Source organism: Thermobia domestica, chromosome 7, assembly GCF_964235325.1.
Source record: "Thermobia domestica chromosome 7, izTheDome1.hap1.1, whole genome shotgun sequence".
NCBI classification, from domain to species: domain Eukaryota; kingdom Metazoa; phylum Arthropoda; class Insecta; order Zygentoma; family Lepismatidae; genus Thermobia; species Thermobia domestica.
In genome coordinates, this window is record NC_137460.1 from 85,616,925 (window position 1) to 85,643,888 (window position 26,964).

At 37.2% G+C, this 26,964-nt stretch overlaps 1 protein-coding gene across 3 annotated transcripts in view; it reads left to right on the forward strand.

Moving 5' to 3' along the window:
• The first annotated feature begins 4,691 nt into the window (after positions 1 to 4,691).
• Positions 4,692 to 26,964, forward strand: part of LOC145690259 (band 7 protein AGAP004871-like) — a 117,256-nt gene continuing 94,983 nt past the window's right edge. Inside the window, exons 1-2 of one of the 3 annotated variants that reach the window (XM_081764985.1) lie at positions 4,692 to 4,731; positions 12,903 to 12,999. In XM_081764985.1, the coding sequence (XP_081621111.1) occupies positions 12,924 to 12,999 (76 nt within the window). In that variant the 5' untranslated portion in view covers positions 4,692 to 4,731; positions 12,903 to 12,923. Of the gene's footprint in view, positions 4,818 to 12,902; positions 13,000 to 26,964 lie in introns of all 3 variants that reach the window. The other 2 variants (XM_081764984.1, XM_081764986.1) reach the window with 2 other exon arrangements.

Below are 26,964 nucleotides of genomic sequence, written 5' to 3' on the forward strand. Positions count from 1 at the left end.
TTTCGAGGGGCTATGCCCAACACAAGGAAGGAAGTGGGCAATTGCCCATCTGAGTTTGAGAATTAAATATATTTTAATTTATGCATAAATTGGAGTTATAATGGCAAGATTTGTAGACCGATAAATCCTACATGATATGATACAAAAATTTAGGAGGGAATCTAACCCTTTATTCTAGTCATACAAAAAAAAAAAAAAAAAGGCAGCATCCTCTTGGCATTTCTAATTTCCCGGGCTAATTATTCCCCCGTTTTGATTTTCTTTAATTCAAACATTTCCTTCTTTTAAAAATATCTAAACGATATAATTTTTCCTTTGTTATAATAACTAAAGTCCTGTCATGTTTATATCCGCGGAAGTTGGTGTGGAACACCAGTTTCGCTTATCAACTCCTCTTACGAGTATTTTGATGTACTGGTGACGGCCGACTTGAATCACAACTGACAAGGGTCGATAAAGTATGATAGGCGAAATGAAAGAAAGTATCATCAAGAAAAAGAAACAGAAAAGTAGAAAGGACGAAAGAAAGAACAAAAGGACACAGTTCTTACATGGAATGAAATTTGACAAATACAGTATTATTTATGGACAAAGAGCATAAGAAAATGGAAAGTCAATGACATTCTTAGAAATGGTAAGAAGGATTATTGTTGTACGTGGAATGCGAAAACTAACAAATTTATTTCGGGGGGAGCTTGAGCCCGACAGACTCCTAAATACGCCACTGAAGACAATTCTGCTCTCCTGATCCTTCCCAGCATTGTTTTTCAACTTCATAAATATTTTGAACATCGCTTTTATGTATATATATATATATATATATATATATATATATATATATATATATATATATATATATATATATAATATGGGAACGGTCTTACCCGTCCCCCCAATGTTGAAGAAAGATTTGCGCCGGTGCCTGTTTCTCGAAAACTATCAGGGTACAAACAACACTTTTTTCGGTACAAACGATTTGCTTTCGAATGGTGCATTTCAATTTTTTGTGCTGTGATACGGGGGGGGGCTATCTTGGCGCCAAGATAGCCTTCCGCCCCAAAATATCATCCCCTGTTTCTCGAAAACTATCGGGGTACAAACAAAACTTTTTTTTGATACAAACTGTACAAACGATTTGCTTTCGAATGGTGTATTTCAATTTTTTATGCTGTGATACGGGGGAGGGCTATCTTGGCGCCAAGATAGCCCCCCCAAATGTCATCCCATGTTTCACGAAAACTATCAGGGTACAAACAACATTTTTTTCGGTACAAGAGATACGAACGATCTGCTTTCGAATGGTGCATTTCAATTTTTTGTGCTGTGATACGGGGGGCTATCTTGGCGCCAGCATAGCCCCCCCAAATGTCATCCCCTGTTTCTCGAAAACTATCAGGGTACAAACAAAACTTTTTCCTGTACAAACGGTACAAACAATTTGCTTTCGAATGGTGTATTCCAATTTTTTGTGCTGTGGTACGGGGGGGCTATCTTGGCGCCAAGATAGCCCGCCCAAGTCGACCTCTCAGGTAACCCTATAAGGAAATTGGTACAAACGAAAATATTTTCGGTACAAACGGTACAAACGTAGTACAAACGAATGACCTAGTCATTGTTTCAATTTTCTAAAGTGGGGGGGGGGGGGCTATCTTGCCATACGTAAAAGTAATTTCATTTGACTTCGCAATTTGACCGTGATGATCAGGCACACATAGTTACATTCACTTTTTTATATAATAATTTATATATTACAGTGATTCAAAAACGTATTTTTTCCCGTAGTTAGCTCCTCTAAAGAGTCACAGGTCTCGAAAGCCAAGTAGTAGTATAAATCCCATTGCTATTATTACAATTAAAAATATCAATATCCAAAAGTGCCTGAAGTTCATTTTAAACTTGGTTAGATATACTCACCTCAGGTAAGTAGACAAAAACAAATGGAAAAGGAAGGGAAATGAAGGTCTTGAAAGTAAAACGAAGACAAATTTACCAGTCTTCAGAAGATGTATAGTACGAGTAGTTATCTATTGTATTGTGTTGTGATCGTTATTCTTTGTATTGGAATTACAATTGATATGTATTACAGTTATATCTTTATATATTTTTTCTTTCTTTCTTTTCTGTATCCATATTTGTAAATATTATGTATCCAATTTTTTCCTTTTGTAAATATTGTATATGCATTTTAATCTGTAACTTTAAGATCTGACGATTGTAATGCTTTAGATGTCCTCTGAAGTTTCTGCAATAAAGACGATATGAATATGAATATGGATACTGTCTACAATGCAGTGAGCAGAGTTGGTTGGTAGATCATACTGAGTCGGTGGATCGCAGTGGGTCACGGTGGGTGGTGGGTCACAGTGGGTCACTGTGGGTGGTAGGTCGCAGTGGGTCAAGGTGGGTGGTGGGTCACAGTGGGTCACATGTGGTTGACCCACGACTCACTGACCCACTCAGAAAATTTGACCCACTGACCCACTCCATCTCTGATACTCATTTCAATGAAAGTGTGATGATAAACATTTATAAATATCGCCCCTTCCCAGCCTTATGCTGATGGGGCTGAACTTGGAGCTGAATGAAAATCGGCAGTGTCACTATCCATGTTAGTGACCCCGGAAACTATGGATTAAACACTAATATCGGTCACTTCTTATTATTTTTACATGTCACATATTTCCACGCAATCTCTTCTTACCCTCGTGCCGATATATAATAAAAGCCTAAGTTAGGCCATGGTCCATTTATGTAATAAAAGTAACTGAATTCATATAGGTCTAACAGTTTAGGAGCGGTTGGTGCTAAACATCGATACATTCACTTTTATTTATTTAGAAAAAGTCATTCTGCCCCTCTTAAAACGGAAAGTTTTAAAATTACTCGAACATGGGTCCCCTTTTTTCTAATGAGTAGATACACCGATCCCATGCCATAAACATCGTCAACATCTAGTGGTCCACTTGCCGGTAAATGTCGATCGTCGATATAGCGACGCGTCGAAAGACTGCCGCTAGTGTGTCACTAGTTGCAGGGTTTCGTCGAGTCGAAACAAATATATTAGAGTCCGGGTGTTAAACTTACCCCCGAGTAGCAGCGAGGACTTCATTTTGGTTCGTTTCCCTTCGATTCTTCGCGGAGGAACGGTGAAGGAACCAACACGAACTATCGCCAGTCATGTGCATGCGGTTGTTATTATATACCATTTTCCCCTGACGAATTGTTCCTAAAATCAGCTCCGGTGGTCAAGAGTAAACCCTGCCTCTACATCATAAGTGGAAAATCTTGAGATGAGTGTGTATAATTTTATGAATTTAGGTGGCAACTGTACCTGATCATTAGAAATTAAATATGGGAGAACCATGAAATAAAGTAAACATACAGCATAATTTTGTTATAAAATTACATGGCCAACGCATTTTATCTTATCCCAAACGGTTATCTTCGAATATGCATTGTTAAAGGAGTACTCTGATTAGCCAAATTAAAACGAACTCAACGATTTATCCCTCCATAAGCAAGGCTTTTCTTCGTCACCTCTGTGGCGAAGTCGGAAGAACATGTGTTTAGTAATAATAAGATTGGTGGTTCGCGCTCACCCAGCGGTACTTTTTTCTAGTGTTTTTAGGCTCACCTTAATGTAAACAATTCACACGTATAGGCGATTTAATTTTTGGATGAGTAATTTTCTGGTATAGTTGCGTTTCGTCGTGTTTCTACCGCTGGTAGGCCGCTGGAGGTATAATTTGCAAAACAGAAGTGGGGCCACCACGAATCGTCGCTGAAGGGCCGCCAATGTTTGGCGAGATGTCCCTAGTTACCTATCATGATCCACCTACACTTACGGCATGGAGAGTTTCATCTTTCTAACTTGAAGGGTTTGTAAGATACTGTAGTTTTGGAATAAATACTTGAATAGTTTTGCTCCATATGCCATTTCAGAAAACTAATACAGTAAAACCTAAAGTGTAGCCAGTATTCACTAATGTACCAAAGATACGGTAATTAAAATTGGTCTAGCGGTGTCGTAGGAGTCAATAGTCAAACAGCTTTACTCATTGACACACACGCACACAAACTCACACACACACACACACACACACACACACAAACACACACACACACATATATATATATAGTAAGATGTAATGTATACACAACTACAGTGTAGGCCATTAATCAATAAAAATCAATTCCAATTAATCAATTGAAAGTAATTGCTCTGGAAATTAATTGGAATGGGATTAATTGTTAATTTATTCACTTGCAATGGAATGACTGACTTTAATTGCAACTACTTTCCACCAATTATTTTAAATTAATGTATTAATTGCAATTGATTCTCAATGTTTAATAAACAGCTACTGTTAACAATTGATTACTGCTTATTGCAATTGTTAATTGCAAGTAACAATTGAACTTACAGATTAATTATTAATTGTTAATTCAATGAAATTTGTCCAAGTATTTTTTTTCTTTTTTTTGCAAATGTTCGATTCTGATATTTTACGAGGACCAACATGGAATCAGGCCCGATGCCTTTCCTTCATTTTAGTTAATTTTCCTATTTTACTTAATGTTATTGCTACCAGGGGGTATGTCTCAAGAGTGACCATTCTGTAATTCATGATATCTTAACTTTTTCCTTTATTTACTTCACCAAAATTTCCAAGTTTCCCTGATCATTAATTACCTAAAAAAGACCGCGAAGAAGCCATTACAGGGCGTGGTGTAAGTGTTTACTTTATTTGTAGTCTGTGGTTGTGGCAGGTAAACGAAGTGCAAGAGGAGTTTTTTTTAGAGCGTAGTTGTATCTGGTAATTTTTTAATATTACTGTATTATAAGTGTTCACTACATTTATGAAACAAATTTAACAATTTGTGTAGTTGAATGTATAAAAGTTAATACAAATGAATGTAGATTATTAATATTGTTATATATTGAAACATGTGCGTACCTGATTTTTTTTTAAACTTATTTATTGCAATCACAGCCATTGTATATAGTGGCCGTAGCGGTTTTATATTGTGAACCATATTCCATTCGTTCTATGTTTGCGTGTCACCTATCGAATTTGAGTCACTTAATTGTAGTAATGAATCGGGGCATTTAATCATGTTTGTCATATGCTTTGATATGAAGAATATTGCTGCGTAAATAACTTAGAGTACTGTTTGGTAACTAGTAATTCATTGGAGAATATTCTGCGAAAATAAAGTTATCTTGTTTCCAAGTATCAATATATCTTCAAGTATTAAAATTTGCTGATATTTAATATCTCTCAATCTTGCATATGTAAGATCTCCAGTGCTACTTACTTCACAAAATATAGCTGAGCGAGCGAAGGGAGTTAGAATCCCGGCAGGGCTCGAAGTTTTCTATACCACAGTTTAGACAAAAACAAGGTAGTCAGTTCCGGAGCCATGAAACGAGTTGGGGAGATACTAAATGCCATCCTTAAAATTTTATAGTAATTTTTAGTTCGACTCGGACAGTGCAACCGTTTCATCTGATTCGGTTCCCGGAGCAGTTTAGGAATCAATCACATGGAATTTTCTCCATCCGATCGTGACGTAATATCACGTAGTATTATTATGGGAGTAAACGTGGAATGAAATGAGTTTTGTGGGGCTTCTAATTCCCTTCGCTCCTGACGCTCGCTCAGCTGTTCCGTAACGTAAGTAAATAAGTTCTTTTTTTTTTATCAATAACGTTGTGTGTGAAAAGTGGACTATATAGCACTTAACAGCACCAAAGGCACAAACAGTACCAGGGACTGACTGAACCTATAAGGACCGATTGCAGTCACTGTCCGATTCAAAGTAAAATGTTGCCTGATTGAGTTCAAGTAGAACCATTAAATCTACATTGTAGATACAAGTTAAGTAGTGAGCTTCCAATACATTGTTACCTCCCATAATAATATAAGTTTAAGTTTATATTACTATCGGAGGTTCGTGCACTCCACTGTAACAGTGCTGTGCAATTAAGTCTACAGTGCGAAAAACACACACCACAGCAAGGCAAAAATGGAGAATCAGTACTGAGGTGGGTATGCACATAAAGTAATATTTTTTAAATTTAATTTTCTAATCTGTATTTATCTCACTAAAAGACCGTCTTTTTCTTCTAATCAGTATATTCAATATCTCTTACATTTTCGGTTTTACATTTCCACGCATTTAAGTGCATCTGGGGTGAGATTTCTTCACTGATCTAATGGCTTGCCCGCGCACCTTTGGTGCATGGGGTCCAGGGTTCGATTTTCGGTGAGAGAGTCTTGAAATTAAATGCATTACAGTGGTTCGGATCCTACCTAATCTGTAGGCTCACGTTCCATAACTGTGGTGCTGAAGGGATGCTAGATCTCAATAAACAACGACGATCAGTTCATCTGCGGTGAGAGTCGATATTGTGCCATCAGCTTGCATGTTATTACTCTAATCCCTACGTTAACCATCCTTTTGTCAGACCCCAGCTACATCTTTCATTCCAGATGGTACTCTTAATTTCTGGCTCGTTTTTGTCCATTAGATTATATTTTCTTCCCTGTGATTCAGTCAGCATTGTTTATAAATGTATTTGGTTAGAACAGGTAACGTATGTATATTATTCCTACAGATTTACTTCAGATTGCCGTAGTAATAATGCGTACACATACACACACATTATATTTCACAAAAATCATTACATTTTAGTGGTAAAGTTTCTGTTTTTATGACTGCCTAATGTAAAGCAGGACCCTGACCAAGTATCAATCTCATCATATTTAAACAGGGGTGCCCACAAGGGGGGGCTATGACGCAAACTGCGTCATTGAAATATTGTGGGGGGGTTAAAAATCCATATAAATATATTTGATGGGGGGGGGGTAAAATTAATCGAAAAGAAGATTTTTTTCATGGAAGAACACCTACGGATAGACAATTGGGGGGGTGCGTCATGGACATAAGGGGGGATGGGCACCACTGATTTAAATGTATGTTAAAGTGCATGATTCAAATAATTTCCTAATTTTGTATCAACATCGTTACTTCGTTAAATATGACAAGAGACCTGGACTAAGTTAAAATATTTTGATTATCAGTAACCACGCATGGTTGATGCAGTCATAAAGCTACATAGCATTTCCAGATCTATGTCCTAATCAACTATTTTGTTGGCTGTTTTCTTAAGTGCTTATATACACTTAACAATTCTTTTTAGGGAAAAAAAAAAAAAGATGTTCAACAAGGGTTTCTCGCAGCCATAACAGCAGCCAATCAGGAGGTAGCATCTCAACCAATTACATGCTCACATCTCCGATCCGTTCATTACGATCCCTGAAAATGAATGCAGTGTCTGCTTTCGAAACGTCGGATGTCAGTTACTTCACCGGCTGATAGCCCGAGTTGACTTACAGATTCTTGTATTGCTTTAACGTTCTAATAATATGAAATGTTATTCTTCAAAATAACCCCAGAATGGCCAGAAACTAGATCTTCTTGTCTATATAGATCACAATTCACCATATGTATATCTTCTAACAACTAGGTCAAAACTTTATTTCCATTTTTTTGTAACACTTTCGCTCAACTCGCATGCACACATGCCCAACATTTTCTCTTCGTTACATTTCAAGTTGCAGTATCTGACAAATTAGATACAGTTGGTGAGGGTTTAGATTTCACTTGTATTTCGTGCTCTCTTGGAATTACATTAGGTTTCTCAGATATTTCGAACTGGAACTTTGGTCAAACCGTTTTATCGAAATATGCTGTAGCAAAATTGACCAAAAAAAGAAAAATAAATAAATTAATTAAAATAAAGTAAACATCTAAAAGACTTCTTTTTAATTGCAGAGCAAACCTTGTTCTGGGCTCGTCGACATCATTTACAAACATGACCAACCTGCTGAATACTTGCTATAGTCTCCCTTGTAAATATCTTTCCTTATTCCATAGTCTTCACAACGTGTGTATTCTGAGTTTTTTTTTTTTTGCTTCAGTCTACACATTTTTTCCGGGAGCAAGATAATTTGCTGATCTTTTAACATTAAGATTCAATCCATATTTTCAGCATTGCGTCGCACTCGTAGTATTTTAATCTCCTCAAATGAAAACGTAGATATGGCTGTTGAAAACTGTTCCATTATTACTTCGGTAAAAATTGGTAAAGCTCCTAAGCAGAGTAAAACAACTATTTTGATTAGTGCTAACCACACAGACTTGTTGATGCAGTTGTAAAGCTACGCTATTTGAAGAATACTTTCAGATTGTTACTCTAATTAGTAGATATAATACTTCCAATCTAATCTTCTATTGACTATCTTCTTACGTGTGTGTACGCTCTTCACTAATCTTGAATTACCTTAACATTCTGATCTTGCTCGAAAACTGGGTCTTGCTATCCATATAGATCACGAATCTTATTGATCTCTTTTTACAATGTTTCTTTCTACAAGTGAAATCAAAACTTCTTGTGCAATTCTTTATAACAACTCCTGCTTCACTCGCGTGCACAATTTCCCAACAAACATATCATGTAGTTTCGATCCTATGGATCTAAACAGCTTGGTTGCAGGATAAAGAGAGCATACGCCGCGTATTGTTTGTTTTTACTTCTTTTAACAGTATGTTTATTAGTGGGCGCCGTGTTCATTAGCCCTTTGGGGATCCCATGGTACAATTTGTACCATACGGGGTGTTTCATGGTACATTGCGTTATAACTTTCCTATTTGAGCTTTTTCGTCCGTTTTTTTTTTTTTTTCCTCAAGTCCAGAGGCATTACAGAAGACATTACGGATGGTTTCACACCTTCCTGTGTCGAGACATATGAGGTGATGACGTCATAAGTCTAAAATTTATATTTTCGTGTAATACTTTTTTTTTGGGGGGGGAGTTGTAAAGTATTTTGGCGGGCTTATTTTTGCACGTAGAAGATTGAAATTTTGCACTAACATGCATTCCATCGAGTAGTATTCACCAGATTTTTTCTTCAGATTTCTGCGTTAAAACAGACGGGGATCCAGAGGGTAAAAAACTTGAGAAAGGGATATTTTTACCCAAAAATCCCGTTTTTCCTCATTTTCCCGCCTTAGATACATGATGGAGACAAGTGAATGGTACCGCCTGAAAGGCAGTTCTATTCTGAAGAGAATGATGTGCGACACATGGCCCTAGGGTAATTAGGGAAGTGTCAGAGAATTTTTATCAAAATATACTTCTGTATAGGGGAATTTTGGACATTTTCGGTATTATTTTTTTGCTGGCTTATTTTTGCACCTAGAAGATTGAAATTGTGCACAAACATTCAGTCCACCAAGTAGTATTTACCAGATTTCTTTTTCAGATTTCTGCGTTAAAACAGGGGGGTATAGAGGGGCTAAACGTTGAAAAAGAGAAGTTTTCACCAAAAAATCCCTTTCACGGGATTTTCCCGCCTTAGATACATAATGGGGACAAGTGAATGGTACTGCCTGAAAGGCAGTTCTATTCTGAAGAGAATGATGGGCGAAACATGACCCTAGGGTAATTAGGGATGTCTCAGGGAATGTTTAAAAATTTCCCTCTTTATACGGGAATATGGGACATTGTCGGTATATTTTTTTTGGCGGGCTTACTTTTGCACCTGGAAAATTGGAATTGTGCATAAACATTCAGCCCACCGAGTAGTATTTACCAGATTTTTTCAGATCTCTGCGTTAAAACAGGGGGGTCCAGGGGGGCTAAAATTTGAAAAAAGAATATTTAGACCCAAAAAATCCCGTTTTTCCTCATTTTCCCGCCTTATATACATGGTGGAGACAAGTGAGTCATACCGCCTGAAAGGCAGTTCTATTCTGAAGAGAATGATGGGCGAAACGTGACCCTAGGGTAATTAGGGATGTCTCAGGAAATTTTTTACCTGAGATCATGGTGTTTTACGGTAATTTGGGGCATGGTGGGAATTCCTGATAAAATTTCTCCCGCCCTTGGTATTCAAGATAGAAACTTAAAATTTGGCACACACATTCAGTATACTAAGTACTATTTATCAGATTTTTTTTAGATGGCTATGTTCACACAGGGTCACTCCAGGGGGGCCCAAAGTGCGAGAAAAAAATTTCCCTTTGACATCATTTTTCCCGCTCCGTATGAGCATGCAAGTGGTATCATTTGAAAGCCAGCTCCATTCTGAAGAGAATGAGGTATAAACCATGATCCTAGGATAAATAGTGACGATGCAGTAGCTGCTTGACTGAAAGTCTAAAAAATAGCCCAAAAACACCGGCTCTCTTAAGGGTTAAAGGAAGTTACTGAGCCTCATGAGTTTGATTTTTTCATGTGTCTTTTGTATATATATATATATATATATATATATATATATATATATATATATATATATATATATATATATAAGCACGGATCCATAGGAAGGGCTATAGGGGCTGTAGCTTCCCCTTGATATTCAGGTAGCCTATACACTAGATAAAATGGGCTTCAATCCTCTGGATTTCTTTACACTGGATAAAGCAGCAAACTATGGCTGAGCCCCTTCCTTGATCATATCTTGGATCCGCGGCTATATATTTATATATGTACCGGGTGACCTGTTTGGGATCCACACTGGTAAGGCACCTTATGTTAAATGAAACAACAGCGTTTCCACTTCAACTGGCTGTTCAAAGATAACGTGAGGACACGCAAAAATGATACGGGGAACGCACGCATTGTTGTGTGAGGAGACCTAGAACACCTCGAATCTGTTTTGCAGCAATTCTGTATTGTTGGTAAGATGAGGGTCCAAAAAAAGAGCCTGTCGAACCGTCAACTTTGCGTTTTTGTTTAACATAGGACACCTTACCAGTAAAGCCCAAACGGCTGATGCGATTGGAAAAATTCCACCATTTTAGATTGAAAATCATCTATTTTCAGCAAATTTTCTCCCTTCAATTTTTCGTATCTTTACTCATAATGGAGTTGGGTAATGGCCCTCGGACTTTCGATACATCCTACATATTTATATCTTCCCTAATAATGCTTATAGGTTACCGTTACGACTTTTTTTTTTTTTTTTCATACACATGTGGTAAGCTAGTTTAAATTCTGTGTTGGATCGTGCAGTTGAATCGATGCATGAAAGATTTAGAACCAACGAAGAAAATCGAACATAAAATGTCTACAATATTAACGTTTAAAAAAAATCCTCCTTAGGACGATTGGAAAGACAAGATCCAAAAGTGGATTGCTAATAGTGTTTATATATATATATATATATATATATATATATATATATATATATATATATGTAAACATAGTCTCTGTTATGTAGTTTTTTTTATTTCTTAAATTGTTGATTGTTTGAATGTAAAATGTCTCCTCTCTTTTCGGTAACATTAATTCACTTTTCTACCTATTGGAGATATATATAGATGAATACGTATAAAATTAAAGTTGACTTGGAAGTGGACTTTTGAGTTGAGTTCCCCACACACGTACTAGTCAATCTTCATACTCCCAGATTTTGAACATCTAGTCTCTAGGTAACATCCCCTAATTGACTGTGGGTAGTCCGTGGCTTATGAGGCCTAATCTACTTTATTAGTCTTAGCGTTTACGTAGCTGGTTACGTAGTCATCAAGGTTTTATAAAAATGTTTTCAATATGCAGTAAATAACATATCTTTCTGTGGATGCAATGTACTACATCCATATTATCACAGAAGATTTGTACCTTATGTAGATGACGATGGAGACACTCGGTCGAAAAAGTGTGAAAGCTTTTTCAGGACAGCCATCCTGAGTTTGTATTTCGGTACATACTACTGAAATGTACCGAAGGTAATGGTCTTTCCCCAATTCCTCGGATAGTGTGATCGCTGACGGACATTATCCGTCATAAGTGATGGGCATAAGTGACTATAGATACCGGAAACCCAGAAATATAAATCGCAATTCTAATCCTTATGTGAATGAGCCAAGATAATGGCTTAACATACAGCAAAATATTCCAACATGAAAATCGGATATGGGCAGAGCCCAATCTGTTGAAAAGTGATTTTAACATTCTCATCTACAACTTCACACCTCGTGAGAGGGGCATCTGTACAGCATACGATAATGTTATCAACTGGAGAAGCGCAAATTGGCACAGGACGAGAATGGTCATTTTAGATACAGTTAAGAATGGCTTTAAAACTACTTTTGGTGCAATACTGCGTTTAGACTAGGCAGCAGTGCCAAAGGGCATTAACGTACAATGTCCAAATAACGTTCATCAATGGACAACGTATTGATAACCGAATCAACATTAATTCCTAAGCACTGTAATGACTTGGCAGGACACAAAATAGATTTTAGTACATTTATAGACAAACTCGTCTATGACGAAATATGTAACGCTTGAGACAAATACTCCAGAGAGTCAAGTAACGGAATATCATAGCCTAGTAAATCTTAAAAGGAATCAGATGTCATACAAGATTCTGAATCTCGAGTTATGTAGATCTTTGCATCATAAGGGGAACAATGCCCAGCCCATAGGTAAACGCATAAACCTATATTGTTGACTCTATGACAACACCAAAATAAACGTTATTTGCCGTGTATAATGACAAACTACGGTTCTGTGGTTACTTTATTTATTTCTATACACTTTATTATCAGCTCAAATATATATATGAGATGATGTTTATGTTGTTACTGTGAATGTTTAAGTTGTATGGATTACTCAATTACTTACAAAAGCCCAAAATGTAGTTTTCTGTCTTGTAGAGCTATAGCATCACCAAACGTTAGAATCATTATCAAAGTTAATTGAAGAAAACTACACACACGTCAAGAACTTTTGTATCTTGAATATACTATTTAATAAATGTTCGTGTACATCATAATTACGAAGTATCACTGATAGTAGCTTTTATTGTTTTCTTTATTCTTAGGGAAGTTATCGTCAGTTGCAGATGGAAATGACGGATAAAGAGGAACACGAATCTCCTAGACGTGGATATGAATCCGTTCCTATTAACACCATTGTTGGTAAGTCTTATTTACAGCTACCATCTGTATCCGTATAAAATGAAACCAGTTAAACAGCCAATATATATAATATAGCACGGTGGCTCAGTGTTAAAGCACTTACCTCTGTGGGGTACCTGGTTCGATCCCGATGAAGTAAGTTTGTGGTGGACAACAATATGTTTGGGGGCTTCCTTAGGGTACTCCCGTTTCTTCCCACATTCTCATTCCACCGATTCTTCCACCCGTGTCCTTTAGCCTAAAGAGTATAATCGTGGGACATTACATATATACGAGGGTCATTGCAAAAGTCATGGCAACTATTTGTTTTCTTCGAAAATGGTAACGAATAAAAAAGATTCTGAAATATGCAAATGGAAGGTTGGTTCATATGTAAACATTACATATAGGAAGATGGATGAACACACACACCACCATAGCTATATAGCAGGAGCAAAAAGACGAAAAAAAAAATTGTCGTTTCGCGTGTGATCCGAAGATTCGCTCATGGTGAGGCCACGAGTATTCGGTGTCTTCAACAGCGTTGGCAGTGTATAATGGATTCTTTGGGAGACTGCTTCGGGGACTCTTTAAGATGTTACAGGTACGTGTTCCTGCCCTGTACTATTGTGTACTGTTGCAATTGACAGTAAAACACGTTTGAAACGACAAATTTTTTTCGTCTCTTTTTCCATGCTGTATATTTATGGTGGTGTGTGTGTGTGTGTTCATCTATTTCCCTACATGTAGTGTTTACATATGAACTATTCTACTTGCATATTTCAGAATTTTTTTATTCGTTATCATTTTCGAGAAAAAAATAGTTATGACTTTTGCAATAATCCTCGTATATGTTCTTTTTTCAAAATAGACAAATTTAATTACTATTTTCGATAAACTGTAGAAAATTATTTCGCTATATATCAAAGAAAACTTTCTATTAACACGTTTGTTCATTCCTATGTAGTTTTGATTTAAGAACTTGTTCATCCAACTTTACTTTGAAGGGCATACTCTTCCAACATGTAGAAAATTTTCCGTATTGACTTGAAATTAAGATTCCAAGTGTACCACAAAGAAACACCTTTGTTTCACTTAATTCCATCGAGGGATAAGAATACAGGACTTTCCAAAGGTATGTAGCTAGCTATTTTTAAACAAGGCTTGCCTGTATGTATTTAAAAGGTGATTGTTTTAATTACCGAATCCACACTTCCGATTGCTACCGTTATTAAAATACTGAGCTCATGTACTTGATGTACTAACTGTATTAGAAACATAATGAGACAGTTCCTGTTATCGGTGAATTTTGTAATTTTTACAAATCCAAGTAATCCCATTCAGAATAGTCCCTTTGGACGGGTACGTAGCGATGGAGGCGTTATTTCTATTATTCGTAGCAGTGCTGGAATACCTTTAAACTTGTCAGTTACGCTCTTCTGGATATTCCAGAAAGGCTTCCTTTCATATTGTTTTTTAGCAAGGAGGAGAAAAAGAAAGTGACAGGGACTGAGATCCTGCGAATAGGTTCCTCAGCCTCCTATACCTCCCTTTGGCCTTCTGCTCAGGCGTGAGGTTCTTTGAAAACATGTTGGCGCGCATTTGTCTCATGTCCAAATTTTGTGTTAAAATTTGATGGACGATAAGCACATTCAAATTTAATTCACTATTGATCATTCTCACAGTCAGCAGACGATCTGACCTCACAAGAGATTTCAGTCTTTCTGTACTGTCATCCATTTTTGAGGTTAAAGGTCTTCGCGCACGACGTTCGTCTTCCACTTCTTCTTGGCCCTCTGAATACTTTTACCTTGGATAGGGAATGTTCTTAATAAGCCCTTTGTAACTTTTTATAAATCATAATAGCAGATTCCCCAAAGTTTACACAAAATTTGATGATACAATGTTGCCCGAACTTTTGCCGGTTCATTTCTCTAACGCATCTCACGAACACAACTTCACTTCAGACACTCTCAACAATCATTAAGCAATTGAAGCAAGTTCAGACTTGCACTGAGTAAACGGTAAGGGTTATGTTAATGTTGTGTGAAGGTGGAGACAGCAGCGTTTCGGTTCGTGCTCAGTGTTGCCAGTCTTATTACTTTTCTGACACACTCGTACTCGGATAGTATTCAGCCTTCGCGGAAAAATAGCGGTTCAACTGGTGCATTGGACTCCTCGTTGAAGTACTCTCTTTTTATCTTGCGCATATATTCCTTAATGATTCCTCTATTGCTGAAAATACACAAATGATGGATGAGAGACCTAGAACTATGCTACATTAACGCGTTAAAATATTTCCATTAAATTTAAATAATAATAATAATAATAATAAATAAATAAAAAATAAAAAAAATCACGTATGTCTTGGAAAAAGGACACTTTCGTTTTAATCTCTTTATACGTGGAAGGAAATTCACTGACAACGTAATTCTTGGAGCAAAATTATTTTCGTAAAGAATTTGTATTGATGAAGTTAACAAACCGTCATTGAAACGTCTACGGTTAAGAGTGCTGTTGTTACCTGTGGGTACTTCAGTAAAAGAGGCTGGAAACAAAGGAATGTTGTGTTTCTCAAAAATACTCAATGTTCAAGTCCTTATGTCATTTCGCGGCAAATGAAAACCCTACAGGTGTTTACTGCACCTACTTGGTCAGGAACTCCCTCATGGCTATATGGTTAGTGTACACGCCTTCAGTACGACAGACCTGGGTTCGATTCTCGGTTTGAATTCATGTGGTTCAGATCCAACGTTAAGCTGTAAGTGCACGTGTCGTATATTCTCGGTGCTGAACGGAGTACTAAATTCCGGATCAGCCAACCAACTAACCTACTGTTTCACAGGATGATTGCCACCTTCTGGATTCTATATTTACGAGAGAAAATTCTTGGATGTGCAAAGAGACGTGCTGTATACTCAACAACGTAGGAACGGATACATCAGCTTGAAGTGAGTTTTTATTGGCATACAGTAAATATTTTCAAAACGGTATTCAATTTTCTGAATTCACATGTCACCAAAAACCGTACTCACGTTGGTCCATTGTTCCGGAACTATTGACTGAAGATAGAAGGACAAAGAAATAGATACGCAATTTTGATACTGGCTTGTAATTTTGTTATGGAGCAAAGCTCTGCAACCTATTCGCGCGCACTCAGTTGCATGCATTTATTATTTATTTTCTAATTCGGCTCAATAATGGAGTTAAATGAATTATTTATAATTAGGCTTTTCGGAAGTTGAAACTGAAGTCTTGGCTTGCAAACCGTATATTTTTTTCTAATGATTCGTTGTTAAAAACCGCTGCTCGCAACCACAGCGGTCGTGCCACTGCGAATCGTATTATGCGGAAATATGCGGCACATAGTCCTGGGCCTATCACACCGAGAGGAGCTAGAAATTGGCCTCAAGTGAAGAAGGCTCCGTCGCTGTTGTGTGTGATTCGGCGTATGCGACGTCTGAAAATTCCCCCACATGGCATGCGATGTCCAACAAATTCCGCATATCGCAGGTGACAAGCGACCACGTCATTCACAGAAATTTACGCATTACGGACGTTCGCAAGAGCGGTGTGCATGTCCTGGGGCTAAGCGAAAGAGGAACTGCAGGAGGCTGTATGAACATTATCTCGCGGGTGATCGGTGAAAGTTCGTTAATCTTGATGAGGCGTGGATTTACCTCTCCTACGTGCCGCCAAGGGCCGAAGCACTCTTCTACGCCAGTGTGCAGAGTTTTCCAAAAGGGTTCATGATTGTAACCGGTTTCTCGTACAGAGGCAAACTGCTTCTTCGAAAGGTGGAGCAAAACATCAAAATCAATGCTGCGTACTGCCAGACTCATGTCCTGACGCATAGTACGCGGAAGTCTACCAGATTGAACTGCACCAAGACAAAGTGTCCAGTCACTTGCGGAAAACATCGCTGGAATTCTGTCGCCGTATGAAACAGGGAACTGGAATTTCGGCAGTTTCCTTGTCTTGACATTACTGTCAGGAGTCCAGATGCCGGTTCAATGAACTATTGTGCTTTCGGACTCCTCAAGCAGTGCCTCAACGCCTTGAAAAGTCTGTAAAGAGGAGTGGGATGCAATAGCCATTGTCGAGCTGCAATGTAAACTCCGATATGGAGCAGTAGTCAGTGAGAGGTGGCCTACAGATCGTGAGATCAAACACAACTGATGGTGTAACAGCATTTTCTAGGTAAATGGCACTTTCAAATTCAGCTCAATATAAATTAATCAATCTCTGTAGCAGGTAACCAATTCACTCTCTTTGTGAATTCTCTCTTTCTTCACTTGTTTCTATAAAAGAACATGTACAGATACAGTGAGGAAGTGGTTCTGCATATTAAAATGATGCATTGTGTGTTCAGAGCAAGTTCAGCTAGTAGTTGCATAAAATCCTAATGAAAAATGTGAAATTCGATTTATGTCTGAATTTTTCATCTCTCCACTCCCCCACAAGCAAAACCTAAAATGACACTACTGTTGGAACTCGTGAATGAACACCTACGTCAGAGTTGGCCACGCATTCTCAAGGATTTGGAGCTATTGAAAACATTGGCAGCGCATATTCTTCGAAATACCCTATACAAATTATCAGCTTAGGCTTATGGACTAAACGCGTCCAAAATAATAAGAGTTACTTCTGTGTATATAGTTCCCATACTGAAGCTAACAGTTTGCTCCTAAAAAACCACTTTACCTATTTCAGAAGTAACGAACACGATGTCAAAATGGTGTTACAAGTGAATTCGTTTTAAGGAAGAGGAGATCATAGGTGTGAATGGAATTTAGAAAGATATCATATATGTATAGAAAGGTATCATGTATGTACATATTCAACCACTGTTGTGAAGTTACAGTGGCAAAATGCATCGGTGCATTGTTCGCCAATAGTAAAATACCTTGTGTCATGACTTTTGTCATTTCTTCTGGTGCTACCAATGTAGATCCCAACGGGTAGTCTTTCGGGGTGTCAGATAGCTGTAATGCTATAAGTGCCTCGTTGATTCCGTCTGTAAGAGTTTTCCTATATGGTATCAACCACTTATTCTGCAACCTTATTCGCCAGATTATGTCAATCACATGAAGATCGAATCATTTGGTAAACATATTGTGCATTTTTAATGCAAAGATTCTAACACTGGAAGAAGAGCTTTTAATAAAGTGGTTGTTTATAAAGAAGAAAAAAAAAAAGTGTCGGGAATTTACGACAGAACTGAAGTATAATAATTTTTACATGTTTCTTTTAACTCACAATGCTTCAACTGTGATCTCCAGTTTTGCAGTCTTAATTTAACTCATTTCCCGACGTAATACAAACATATAACTTTTCACAGCGATATAAGTCTAGTGATAACATAATACTCCATTGTTACTTCTATATATTTATGTATTTATTACCAAACCAATTAACCGTGTGTTGAAATCTTGTAACTTTTCTGGTGCCATATGATTATGAAATTTGCATAGCGACATAAGATGGGTGACAATACAATATCTCGTTATTCCTCTCATATATTTATGTGTCTTTTTACTAAAAGTAATTTTAAGTTACACCGTTTGAGAAATAAAATGTAAATAATATATGTATGAAATAGAATAAAATGTAAATAGAAAATGTATTTAGTTATGACTGAAAAGTAAAAAATTCAATAAAATATTTTTTAAAAACGCTTTCTTTAAAAATAAAACAGATCGTACTAAAAAGTAAAAAAATAAATAAATAAATAAATAAATACTTTTAATTTTTCTGTTTATGAATAACTAAAAGAAAAGCACGGGGAGCGCCCTCATATACAATCAATTTATAATATACTAGCAGATTATCCGTTCTTTGCACGGGAAGAATATGTTTCGTTTTGGACCTAAAGGGCAATGGGGACTGAATTTGGATGTAAACGGTATCGGAAGTGTCACTGTTCGTCTTAGCGACCCCGAAAACTTTGTATTCGACACTAATATAGGTAATTTTCGATATTTTTAAACTCTCACCTCCACTTCTACTACATTGTACCGTCAAAGTAAAATGATGATTAAAAAAAAAAAATCCCAGGCCCGAACCTCATCTATGTTAAAAATTTGATCGGTCAGGCGGTTCAGGAGTAATGAAGTCACAAACATAGTCACTTTCATTTTTATATAAAGATATGAGAACGCTTCCCAGACTTTTCTTTTTAATGATGTATAAATTTTTTTTTAAAAAATCCTTGAAAACAGATTGTTTGTACTTTTTAGCACTTTGTGTTTTCCGGCATATACTAACAATGTGACAGTCTCTCTTAGACACTACTTCTTTGCTTTTTATGGTGTAATATTTCATTTATACTGGGAAACGTGATCTAAAAATATTGTTAGTTTGTGGTAAATGCAAACTTAAAATGTCATACAAAACATATAATTCGTTTATACAAGAGCAATTACACCTTTTCTGGTTAAACGTTATAACGTTATTCTTTTTAGTTTCCGTTTTTGTTGATTCATTGTGAATGTGATAGGGTGCAGCACTCGTAACTCTCAACAAAAGAGAGAAAAACGAACTATGTTTTGTTCTATAGGTGCAAGGTTTTTTTTTTTTTTTTTTTTTTTTAATTAATTAATTAAATCGAAAACTAACCCTTTGACAGACTTATTGTATCTGTACAAAAGTTTTCAGTTAAATTTCTTGATGAAAGTGATGGAGATTGTTGTAGCCGAAAAGAGGGAACGTTCACTCTTCATCAGTATCAGAGTATGTTAGACTTATCTGGAAAATGTAATAATTTAAGCTTAAACGCATATCCATAATCATAGACAGACTATCCATGGCTTTGGGTTGATTATTTTAACAAAAGAAACACTGACCAAAGCTTAAGACCCACTTTATTTTAAATTATAATTTGTAACGGTTTCGGATGTCTAACATCGTTACAAATTATAATTTAAAATAAAGTGGGTTTTAAGCTTTGGTGTTTCTTTTGTTAAAATCCATAATCATCTACAGAAATATGTAAAAACTTTATTAAATTATCATATCTTAAAAATGGGTCTGGAATCAATTTTGAACTGCTTCTTAAGTGACGACTCTCGGATGCAAGCATCATTACCTGTTAGATTAGGGGGACTTGGTATTCGATGAACTGTTGATATGGCGATTCCTACTTTTTTTTTATCGTCCTACCACGGATCTCTTCGTTTAGTTGAGGCTCTCCTTCCACAAGGTCACCACCAGGACCGAAAAAAACAGTTCAGGAAGGCTCTAGAAATTGGAAAGGTAAAACAGATACGGACTTTCCAGAAATCAGCAAAAGAGGTCCTCATGGATTTTGGTATACACCAATTGCAGCACATTCCCATGAACTTCTTTTACAATCCGTTGCTGTTCCAGAGGATAAAGCCAAACTTCATGCTGCTTCATCCCCTCATGCTGGGGCATGGTTGAATGCATCCCCCCCCCCCCCCCCTCATTAGGTCTTCACCCGTCTAATGAAGTCTTTCGAATCGCAGTAGCCTTAAGACTAGGTTCAACTGTTTGTGAGCCACATCGCTGTCCAGCCTGCGGGGATCAAGTTACCCAACGCTGCCTGCATGGCCTTTCATGCATGAAGAGCATTGGCAGAAGCTCCAGACACTTCTCTGTTAATGACATCATTTTGCAGCCTTCACTACGGCCGGAATTCCTTTCATACGTAAATCGTCAGGTTGTTGTTGTTCCGATGGTAAACGACCCGATGGCATGACATTAGTACCTAGGATGAGAGGTAGAAAAGAAAGGAAATACAATAATCTTCTCGATGAATTTAGTTTTGCTCCAATAGCCATCGAGCAGTGGAGCATGGGGTCCGAAAAGCCTGGATTTTATCAGAGAGGTAGGCAGGCACATTTCTGTCGTTTGTGGAGATGTTCGTTCAGCATCTTTCTTAATCCAACGAATATCTATTGCAATCCAGCGTAACAACGTTTCGTCGGTACTTGGCACCTTGCCGCCTGGAAGGGAGCTGGAGGAGGTGTTTCTTCTCTAATACAACATAAACAACTGAACAATAACATAATAACAAATGTATGAAAATATGTTAGGTTGGAGCACTTGCACAATATGGTATTTAATGTATCTATATTAAAAGCGATAGTGTGAACAGGACATGATAAGCACATACAGAAAACGGTAACTGGCATAGATATGGTATTCGGAGAAACATATTTGAAAATTATGAGCATTATTAACTTAAGGGAAAGCTTGATAAATCTCGGTACATTCGACTTGCATGTTATCAACGCTGCGGTGAAGCCTAGTGTTAAATCGATGAAGTGAAATAAATGTTATTTGCACTACCTGTTCAGTGACTCGCCAGTTCGTGGAGAAAGTTTACTGAGATCACAGTCTCTACAGAATTCCCTCTCAAGTTCTGCGGTATCCACTGGTTGGAAAATGCAATTTGTTTGCAGGGGGCAGTGGGAAGGCTACCAAACACGAGACCTATAGACACATGAAGAAGAGAGCAAGCTATGCATGCATAAAGTGCGAACTGGCTTTCTGTAAGATGGTAGCCATTGAATGCCAGCCCTTCCTGTATAGGTTTCAGACTTCAAGACCAATGGCCCCGTTCGTCTTTGATGCTGTAGGTAAACTTTCATGATATCTCGTTACTCAATGTGTAAAGCCAGAACTACTGAAATATACAGATACAGGACCATCAAGTATTGGTGTAACAAAGGCAGAAAATCATATTGTGAACAATGTCGACATTGGATTTGCTGCCAGACATTCTCACGGACAAATAGGAATAGAATCTAGGACAACAGAAACTGAAATTTTTACATGGCTGCTGCAGCATCCTAATTTTCATGATTGCCAAACCTCAACATAGAAGTTTCTTAGAGCCCAAACCATTTAAAGATGTCTTCCGTTAGATACTCAGGTAATACAGCGTTCACTCCATGTAGGTCAAAAGAGGCTTTCTCTTCTTTGAGACGAATTTTGCATGTGCAACAACAAAAATGATGTGCTTGCTGAAAACTCGAGTAAAGGATACATGTCGTTGTCCAGTCTATCGAATTAGGACTTGACGCTGCTTACAGAAAACGTCGTGCGGGCCCTGAAGAATACAAACATTTATGAAAGATAGTAAAAATTGGGCTGTCACTCTCGCATTGAAATGCAACGGTCAAAGGAGGATTTTCCGTCAATAAATTACTCCTAATGAAAAATCTGCATGAAAAACTATTGTAGCACAAACGAATATTCATAATCAGGTGGAAGAGCAGGAGGTATTGAACATCCATCTCCAGAAGGATGATGCTTTACATAAAAGGCTTTAGTAGACGCTACGAAGAGTACGTTCACCAACAGAAGAAAGAGATAAGTGAGCACATCAACAGGAAGCTGAGATGAAACTGTAGGATGCACAACTGAGAAAATTCTAGCAACTGAGAACACATGTGAAACGGAAAATAATGATAAATAGGAGCTAGACATTGATACTGAACTGAACAAGATCAAGAAAAAAAAATCATTGAATTAATTTTCAGTAGCTTCCTAGGACGAAAGTTAGTGTTTATATCAAATAAACTGCTGTTTTCTATGTCTGTGTTAAAATTGTTGGCATGTCTACTATTTTGTATAGATACATGTAATTGTGTGTGTAGACAGTTGTAAAGTCTTTGTAAAAAACAAACAAAAAAATAGTGACAATATATATATATATATATATATATATATATATATATCCTAAGAGAAATTTTTAAATTGGTGAAAAAGATCAGCTGTTACACAAGAAGTTCATGGTCATACAATTTTTACAAAGAATCAGGAAATCTTTTATCAGAACCTGTAGAAACCCTAAGTAATGAGTGAACTATGACCCAAATACTTAATACAGCGTTTCCCAACCGGTGTGCCGCGAATGGACCGCTGGTGTGCCGCGAGGAAATCGACACAACATTATTGCTTCTATAGCAACCAAATTGCAAGACATAGGGGAAAAAAATTATATTTTTGCATTTCACATTACTATCAATTTCTACCATGGAAAAAAATTACTGTAATTGTATATTATTCTACATCTATTACTGTGTAGCAGACAGTATTTCGGCTCGTACACATTTCCACGGTTAGCTGCTATGTTACGTTTCAATTGAGAGTCATACTAACACCGAGAAATGGAAGCACTTGTACGGTACGCGTCAAGTGAACGTTCGTAGAACACACTTTCGCACGTGAATGGCAGAACAAAATTTTGTTCAACAGGTGTGTTTTGCCTTCGACGCATCGCAAGCTGTGTGATTGCAATAATATGCACCGGTTTTGGTTAAAACAGCAAAGTTAAAAGAACAAGACATTTGTTTGTTCGTTCGTTATTTAGTGATCTTCGTTCTTAGTGAAAGGTTGGAGAGTTTTCGAAAAAGAAAGCGTATTTTTAAAAATCTGAGTCCTATATTTCATTGCAATTGTTTTCTATTTTTAAATTAGAATAAAAAATAAGCATAATGAATTAGCATAGAGAAAAAACAGTGATCGAGCTTTCATCTCTGTGAGAAGATGATCGGTAATCACAGAAAAAAAAATACCATGGCATTTTATATTTGCAAATAATAATAATAATAATAATAATAATAATAATAATAATAATAATAATAATAATAATAATAATAATATATGAGTGTGCCGCGAGAATTCAAGTTACACCCGTAGTGTGCCACAAGTTGAAAAAGGTTGGGAAACGCTGACTTAATACCTTTTAGACTGTCTTATATGACGTGGCATTGATGCGAAACAATGTCTATAATAGCAGGAGACGTGGCTACTCAAACCGTGTCTGATGCAGCTCCCAGTGCAGAAGCTTATTTCTCGAAACTACTAATCTAATACTTCACAAACTACGGGTCTGAATTTCACAAGTTCTTGTAATATCCTTGTCAAAAGTTCTACAAGAACTTGTAAACAGGACATTGTTTTCAATGGTCACGCACCAAATCTATAAATTAGCTGACAAATACGTAGAAAACAGAGCATTTTGAAATGCTTTTGGTTTGACTATTTTCTGTAGTGCTAGTCAATTCATTCGAAAACAATGGCAAGAGAGTATATATTAAATATTTTGAATTGACAAGAGAATCAAAAGATATTTAGTTTAGTAGTACTTGGATGCAGAAAGTCAGAATAAAGAGTGAATAAAAGTACTGCAGGTGTGCCAGGTCCAGAGACTGATTAGAGCACACAAAGATTATTCATATGTTTGGGACACGTATTAACCTAACATAAGTAAGCATACATTAATAAAGATTAATACTATTATCAACTAATCTTCTTAGATTGAATTCCACATCAGAGAGTCTGTAGTATAAAGCACTAAAATCACATAGGTTGACGTGATGAAAGAAATCCAAATGAAAATTAAGTGTTCAAAAATAAAAATATTAAATTGTTTGAACGCTTTCCTTGGGATGTATACTTTAATTTTTACTTAGAATCAACTTAACTTTTTCCCTTCATTGAGAGTATTAGATAAATCAATGGATACTCTTTTCTGCACAGTCGCTTGGCCACAGACTCTTTCAGATTCTTTTTCTTAATTATTTAAACACGAGAACACTTGCGCTACACTAGCAGTTTTGTTGATAAAAGAACTTACGTTCTTTTATAACACTAGTTTCCAGACTTGTAGCTAGTATTTTACTCTTGTAGGTTTGAGAAATACACACACATTTATATACACTAGTATCGTAAGTATATAAACAAGTATCACTATTTTAGTAGCCATGGGCTGTCAGCTGCTCAATGGCTTAAGGAGTATGTATCACAGAATAATAGTCTTGTAAATTAGTGTAGAACTGCGAAATAATCATATTTTTTACGATTAAATGTATACTAAAACTACAACAGTAAATTAGTGATAAATAGCACTAGTATTTACTGTATGTTTAACTCTCTATATTATAGTGTTTCAGAATATTTTACAACTGGGAAAAACACTTATAAAGTGTGCGTTTTTTTTGTGGAATGGTCCTAGCTGTTTGAAGTGCTTTACCGTGAAATCTCAAGAGTGCCGTATGGATTTGATATCGGGTGAATTTGGAAGCCATTCGGTATGATGTAAATCAAAACTGTTCCACAGACAGTTTGTAAACAATACGTACCCTGTAAAACAACGCATTGGCGTTTTAGATACATCATGTAATGTTGATACTAAATCCATATATGTATTGAGAATCAGTGAGGTTGTCTTAGTAGTACCAGCTGCTATATTACAATTAAATATGCGGTGTATCTCCGTCCGCTGTCAAACGCGGCTGGCGATCACTTCTAGCATCAAATCTCAACTGTTCTGTGCAGTTGACATTGTTGTTTATCTGACGATGAATCATTAGTCCTGGTGTGCTTTACCAATCTCTCGAAAACCTTGTACGTTCATCCAATAATCAGTTACGAGCTCCTTCTGCACAATCTACCTATTGTCGAAGTCAGACAGAGCTAATTCCCTTCCATGAGTTAACACGTCTAGTGTTTGCTGAGCTGTTGATCCGGTAGCTTCATTCACTATACAAGGGGTGGTCATAATGCAATAATTACTCAATTTATTCTACTAGTGAGAGAAACTGAATAGCTACCAATATCAACGGAACTAGAAGAATAAGATCTTTAATGCTATTTGTTAGCTAGGAAGGGGTGTTATGTACTTGTCTTTGTTGTAATAATGTATGTAGTAAGGCAAATTACAGTGGATAGTATTCGTTTAATCATAGATCTGTTATTTATCTCTGACCAACTCATTAGAATAAAGTTATTTTCAAGTTCAAGTAATATTAATTTGAAATGTGTTGGATGTGACGCTAACAGTATTCGGTTACTCTTTGAATCCGCGATGTATTTGGTCTAGGAATTAATTCGTGCGGGTGGACAAGAGATGGCGCAACGAACGGAGCGTCCCACAGTTCCGTGTATCCACACATGTGTTGCAAACCCCTGTCATCGCGTATCGTTCGTAGTATAGGGCAGTGGATTAAAGCGTCAACAACACCAGTTTGTAGTTAAGTGAACATGGCGCAATTTGTGCCTGATAAAGTGTTTTTGCGGGGTGTCCTGCTGCATTACTTTAACATGCAGAAAAGTGCGACTGAAAGTCATCGTATTTTGGTGGAAGTGTATGGTGACCATGCTCTAGCTGAGCGAACGTGTCAGAAGTGGTTTGCACGGTTTAGAAGTGGTGATTTCTGCTTGGCAGACCAAGAGCGAGCTGGACAGCCAAAAAAATTTCAAGACGAAGAATTGACAGCATTGCTCGAGCAGGATTCGTGTCAAACGCAGGAACAACTTGCAGCAGCATTAGGCGTTGATCAAACAACAGTCTCCAAACGCTTGAAAGCCATGGGAATGATTCAAAAGATGTCACATTGGGTTCCACATGAATTGAAAGACAGAGACGTTGAAAGACGAAAAACCATTTGCGAATTGCTGCTTCAACGACAGAGCAGAAAGGGGTTTCTGCATCGAATTATTACGGGTGATGAGAAGTGGATCCATTACGAGAACCCTAAACGAAAAAAGGCCTGGGTGAAACCAGGTGAACCAGGTCCATCACAACCAAAACGAGATATTCACTGTGCAAAGGTTATGCTGTGCATATGGTGGGATATGAAAGGTGTGGTGTACTATGAGCTGCTGCAACCGGGTGAAAGAAACTATGAATGGAGAACGTTATCGACGACAATTAATGCGTTTGAAGAAAGCTCTGGCCAGAACACGACCAGAATGGGAGAACAGACATGATAAACTTATTGTTCAACATGATAACGCTCTCCCACATGTCGCAAAACCGGTCAAAACCTATTTAGAAAATGTCGGATGGGAAGTTTTACCCCACCCGCCGTATTCACCAGACGTTGCTCCTTCGGACTGCTACTTGTTCGATTGCATGAACAACGATTTGATTGGACAGCGGTTTACTTCTTCAGAAGATATCGAAACATGGGTCTCTGACTGGATCGCTTCCAAGGATGAGGACTTCTT